This window comes from Parasteatoda tepidariorum, chromosome 9 (assembly GCF_043381705.1).
Source record: "Parasteatoda tepidariorum isolate YZ-2023 chromosome 9, CAS_Ptep_4.0, whole genome shotgun sequence".
NCBI lineage: Eukaryota > Metazoa > Arthropoda > Arachnida > Araneae > Theridiidae > Parasteatoda > Parasteatoda tepidariorum.
This window is the reverse complement of record NC_092212.1, coordinates 44,079,853-44,086,468: the sequence shown is the minus strand read 5'-3', so window position 1 is coordinate 44,086,468 and position 6,616 is coordinate 44,079,853. Positions and strand designations below refer to the sequence as shown.

The window sequence follows — 6,616 nt, the reverse complement described above, 5'->3', positions numbered from 1 at the left end:
AAACTTCTATTTTAACCAATTTTTAACGGGCCATGGAGTGTTCGGTGACCATCAAAGTAGACTCTTTAACAAATCCCCGGCATGCAATTATTGTGGTGAATTTCAAAATGTTGATCACTTGATTTTGCATTGCCCAAGATTCCGAACACTCCGTGGAAATCATTTTCAAAATTTAGATCAAGTTCAATGCTTTTCAAGCTCGACCTGCAGGGGTATAATTAAATCCATCATTAAACAAACATTGGAGGATATTCTAGAGGAAGTCTAATAATAATTCAGAATCCACGGCCTCTAATTTGGGTGTCTCAACCGTATCATGTTTTACTATTTTATTATTTATTTTTATAAATTTACTAATTTTAGACTTTGAGTTTTTAAATTTTTATTATAGTTTTTTTTAAATTTGTCTTGGCCCGGTTATAGGTCATGTTTTTAACTACTTAGTCCTTTGTATTAGTGTATGTTGTTATTATGTTTCTTTTTAACTTTGGGACCTTTTTTATCGTTCCTTCTTGAGATTTAAAATTTTTTGTATTGTATTCTTTTTTTTTTTAATTGCGTAAGGGATCGTATTGGATTTTAATCTATTTATTTATTTATTTTTTATAATGGCTCAGTTTTGGCAGATGTCATTGAGGTTATTCCTTTTTTTGTGTTGTTACTTGTAATGCTGTATTTTTTTCTGTCGGGCTGTTGCCACTGACATCTGTGATTTCAAGTTTCTGTGATTTTATATAATTTCTGATGTTTTATGTGTGTATAATATATGTTTTATGAATCTACACTCGTATGCCCTTAAATAGGGCAGGTCGAGTTATGAATAAACAATATACCTATCTCTAAGATCTGACTTTTGAAAACTTTTTTTCGTCTTTTCAGACCTCTGAAAAACTTATTATTTTTCTTCTTCACATTTTAGGCATGTTTCAAAATATTTCAACATTGATCACTAAACTGATTTCTTATGCCATTGTCTTATACAATCTTTGATATTCCCAATGCATTGTTCCTCCAATACCTAATGTTCTATTATTGTGTAAACTTCTCATTTGTTTTTTTCCAAATTTTCATTACACTTTATATTTTGTAGGCCATTTATACTGCTTGTTGATGTAATTATTTGTATTTTATGTATGTTTTGTATGTAGAATGTATGTTCTACTCTCGTGTGCCCTTGAATAGAACGGGTCGAGATACGAATAAACAATATACCTATCTCTACGAACACGCGTCAATTTGATGCATGAACGAATACATATTTATTGCTAAACCCCGTCCCGCCCCCAAAAGGGGCATCCGGGTATTAATATTTACAAAAGTTATAACATGATGAGCTAAAATTTTCTTTATACCGATGAAAAGATGATCTCCAATACATTTTTCAGTTTAGACAAGTGGTAACAAGAGATAGGGCTTTGACGTAAAGAGCTGAATTTAAACAGATGAATAGATGCTCTCCAGTTTACAATTTACAAAAGTTGCGAATTAATGATCTGAAATTTCCCTTTATACAGTTGAAAAGATGTTCGCTAATACACATTACAGTTTATTCGTGTGATTACCCAAGATAAGGCTATGACGTAATAACTTGAATTGAACGAATACTATTTAATAAATTCAATTTAGTAGATTTTTAACCACCACTATTTCTAAATAATTTGTAGGATTGTATAATTTGCCACTTACATTTGCTAAATTTACTTAGTGGTTATTCACTGGCATTTTGCGTTTGTTCTTTCTATAATTGCTTATCGGTAACAGTTGTTTATCGCTTGTTTCATTTGAGATAATGATATCGGATAACGGATCAAAGTATTGTCGGTGCATTCCTATTTGTTATAGATTTAATGCTTGCATGTTTACTCAAGATTTTGTCTAAATTACGATCGCGTCAAATTGACGCATATCCGTAGACATAGGTATACCACAAAGAGAATTTCAATATTTCTACGCTTTTGAAGAAAATAGACTTCAATATATACTTACCTCGATAAATTAATAAAAGTCATTACAAGAGATAAAATAAAAATTCAAACAGGTTTTGTAATTTTCCTTACAAAACTCGAAATGCGTCAAAATGACGCGTCCCGTAAATCTAGTGTTAATATCCATTCCATTCAACTTTAACCTTTTGCAATCTGAATACTTTACATGTTGTACTATGACAGAGATGCCAACTTGCTCCGGACAGCAAATATATATTTTAAAGTGGTAGTTTATCAATTGTAATTCTTGGTTTAATACATTCAATTTAGTAGTTTTTATCCACCACTATTTCTAAGTAATTCGTAGGCTTATATAATTTACCACTTTTGTAGTTAAGTCATGCTATACCTATAAAAAAAGGAAGCAAAATTAATCAAATGATTGCAAAATTTAGTTTGTAGTTATTTACCGATTTTTTTAATTACTTGCCGTGTCAGGAGCAGTTGGCATCTCTGTTATCATTTGGAAAATCCATTCTCGTTGAGAGTAAAAGAAGGCAAGAATGTCTTTACCCTCTGCCAAGAAAAGTTATTAAGAAAAGCGAGAAGACTTTTAACTGGCCACAATCAACTTTTTAGCTATTCTTTAAAACTGCTTCCATTTCAAGAATCTTGCTGTTACTTTCAAACTAAAATAAATCTAATCTCTTATTAATTACACAAGCAGCTTCATCTAAGAAATTTTTCTAATAATTCGATTCTAATGCAATCCTATCTAACTCTAATTTCTTTCTTCAAATATTTACAATAAAAGTTTGTTGACAAAAGGTGTTATCTCTCTCGTGTGCCTTACAGCCTGCCAATGAGGTGCCCGTATTTGAAAGGTTACACGGTGGAAAGCTGTCGTCATCATCCTCTGGATCCATCTACCAGAAACCATCCAGCAAGCGCAAGAGAAAGCGAAACACTTCGAGAAGCCGCATGTTTCTGGAAGGAGAAATACGACAGGTAATGTATCTAATCCTTTTATCTCAGCCCCTCCAGCAATAATTTCCCCTTTCAAGAAACTAATATTTTCGGGCTTAATGTATTAATTATTTGTCTCAAAGTAGTTTGGGTGATTTCTTTGGCAGTTTGTGAGAAAGAAGCATTTTCTAACTAAGATTGATTGTGTCTGGTTTGATTAAATTTAATTAGTTATGGCTTGAAGCAATCAAGTATTTTAAGCAGTTGAAGTATTTCTGGTCTAATTAAGTTTCTCTCCAAGGAATAATTTTGCATATTATCAAAGAATGCATTACGTTAAAGATTTCAAGGTATGAATTCCTGGTATTTGGTATTTAAATCGTTATTCTGATTTAGTAACACAAATTTATGGTATTTATTTGAAATTTTCTATTCCAATTGTAATTATTTTCCCTTACAAATTTCAGTTAAAAATCGAGAATATTCTTAAACAACCAGAAAAGTCCCATACTATAAAGGTGTTTTCTGAAATGATACTGATTCTTAACACGTACTTTGTGTTGTGTGCTGTATAAAATTTCACGTTCAGATATTATTTCATACGTTAGAAAATTCCCATCTATTATTTTTAGACAAAGATAAATATAAAAATAGATAAAAAAACAAATAAATGAAAAAATTCATCGTTTCAGAGTTTTCAAATGGTTGAAAATTGGATTGGAACACCACAACTCTGGTTATTGCGAAAATATGCAGGAAAATAGATTTATAAATACAGGTTAAGAATTCTTGCGCACGATAAGAATTATCTTTCGAGTATTTGAAATTATTGCTTGCTCTCAATGGAATATGTAACATTCAATTATTTTTCACCCATTTTCGTTATTTGTAAAATTATTTATGTAACTGCTCTTTTTTCCCAGCAATCAGCACCTAAAACTCTCACTTAAAATTTGCTCTGGTTTATTTTGCTCTTATACAAGTACTTGAACTTATCTGGGGATTTTAAATACGAAATTAGTTTTGTTCGGAAAGCTACAGTTTTTTTCAAACTTGTATTTTCGTTTGCTTTATTTTGGTCTGAATGTACTAGTTTAAAAAGAACGTGTGGGTTTATACACTTGCTCTCTTAAAGCATATGAACTTAACGAATCGCATCATAAACTCAAATAGTATAATCGCCTTCTTCCCAGCACTTCCTACGTAGCAGAGAAGCGGGGACACTTAGTAGTACCTCGAGTGAAATCTATAAAATCCTGGTTAAGAATATATTATTGAATTGATTAAATTGTGGATTCTAGAGAGAAACTAATTGTAGATTTGAAATCAGAGATGCAAAAATATCTAAGATGCTATCAAAAGTCTAACGAAAATATATGTATCATACCTGCTAACTTTCACTCTTTCCGAGAATGGATTTTCAGAGTGGTTGTAAAACAATAAACGATAAACAATCTGACTCAAAAATATATTTATATTTTGATCCCGTGGAAATTCGCTTGGGCAAGGATTATTATGCTTTGATATATTTATTATAATTATTTATATGTAGTGGTGGTCAAACTCATTTATAATTATCATTATAATTCAAAAAGTTAATTGGAATAACCTGAGTATTGCTACCACTTTAAATATGAAAATTAAATCTTCCGGAAAATCCGGAAGAGTTGGCAAGTATGATATATATGTTTCTCGGTGTTATCAGACCTATAATATACTTATTTAAATTATTTATAAGTAGTGATCAAAATCATTTTAAATCCAATTTATTAAACCATGAATGAAATATTAAGGCAAAAATTCAAATATATAAAATTCGAATCTCATGGAAAATCAAAAACTATGATGGAGTATGCATACATAACACTATCAAACGTTCTCCTGCACGGAAAATTTATATTTTTGTGCGATTTTGTTATTGAGACATTGAAAAGGCGAAAATACATAAAGGCGAAAATAAACTACGCATTCTAAATACATACTCAACAATACAATTTTTCCAAAAACTGGCAATTATAAACTGAAAATTTAGAAATTGGAGACTTAATCTATTTGAAAATATTTAGACAGTTTAATAAGAATAGTCTTTGTATAAGAAACAAAAGAAGAAAAGGAAATGTTTATGGAATTAGAGAAAAATTTACTTGTGTTTCCAGGATTTGTCCCTAAATTTAAAATTAATTTTAAATTATAAAATTAGTTTTTAATATAATTTTAAAATTAAACTTCTGCGATGTCAGATCCTGGATTTGAAATAATTGTTAGCTAGCAACACAACAATATTTAACTTAAACGAAGAATGGTTAATATTTTTTCCAATTCTAAAATTACTTTTTCCGTTTTTCATTCATTTTTTATATTTTATTCTTACTGTAATATAAAGCTGATATACTTTAAATTTTTATTAAAAACATTTTTTTTTCTCGATTGAAAAATGTTATTGTGAACGCTAAATTAAAAAAAGTTATTATATAAGGAAAAAAAAACAGAAAAATGCATTAAGAAAATAACGAGTTCTTGATTCTTGGCTCCCTGCATACTGTTTGATTAAACTCATATTTTCTCAGTTGGACGTTAAGGTCAAAGAATTTTTGCTAATGGCTTTCTTAACAGTTTCTTTGATAGTCGGTAGCAATTGCTTTCGCTAAATACCTTCAAATATATCTCAAAACAAAAGAAATTCGCTTTCGTCCAACCTTTTGTTTCATATTTTTAAATTTTATTTAGAAAAACGTATATAATATATGAAGGTTAAAATACAACGTTTATTGGATGTAATTCAAATACTCACACCAATTACTTTAATTTATTATAATATCCAATTGATATCCGCAAAACAGAACGAAGAGAACGTGAGAGAGAAAAAAACACAGAAAAGCAATTGGTTCCGGCTGACCTCTCTCAAACAAATTATTTAAAATAAATTAAAATGCATTTCAATTTATGCTTGGGAAAATATTAAAGTATATTTCATATAAGAAATAGTTCTAATCCTGTTGAACTAATTACAATAATTTTGCAGAAAAATGTTTAGAAAGTTTGAAGAGTAAAGTTTATAGCAGATTATTGCGAAATTCGAACTCTTGGGATTATAAACCAAACATTGGAACCAAAAATAAAAAAATGTGAATCAATTAAAAAACGCGATTTTTTTCCCCATGATATTTCCATGATTCTATGAGAGCCGTGGTGGCTCAAGGGATAGACCACTCGCCTTGTAATAAGGTGACCCGGGTTCGAATCCAAGCGATGGCCGATTGATACGAATTCCGCACCAGATCACAGTTTTGAAGTAAAATATCCACAATGGTAGACGGATTTTAGGTTAGAGTCCCCTTTCCATCAGGCTAACCATGTGAGGTTGTTGTGGTTTTCCTCTCCATATAAAGCATATGCGGGTTAGTTCACCAAAAAGTCCCCCACGAAAGCAAATTTCTTCAACCACTTGATCCAGGAGTTCCCTAGTCTTCTGGATTGGATTTAAAATTAGGAGGCAACGGAGTCGAATATTGGTAGTCGTCATCTCAAAAATTGGGTCGGCTGCTCAACCACGGTTATATATAAAGCAAGTCTATGAGGCACGAGAAATAGACTTCAAATTAATAGACTTCAAATTCTGTTGCTGCGAAGTGCCTCTTACCGATTCATCGGTCCTAGTAAGACCGATATTTTATTTTATTTTATAATCGTCGTTGAACGGCCGATCCAATTCTGAGTTTACTACT

The 6,616-nt window shown here is 30.7% G+C and overlaps 1 protein-coding gene across 1 annotated transcript in view; it reads left to right on the top strand.

Moving 5' to 3' along the window:
* Window positions 1–6,616, top strand: part of LOC107449950 (uncharacterized) — a 246,812-nt gene that overhangs the window by 220,270 nt on the left and 19,926 nt on the right. The window contains exon 3 of the mRNA XM_071185666.1: window positions 2,781–2,933. Coding sequence (XP_071041767.1) covers window positions 2,781–2,933 — 153 coding nt within the window. The remainder of the gene's footprint in view (window positions 1–2,780; window positions 2,934–6,616) is intronic.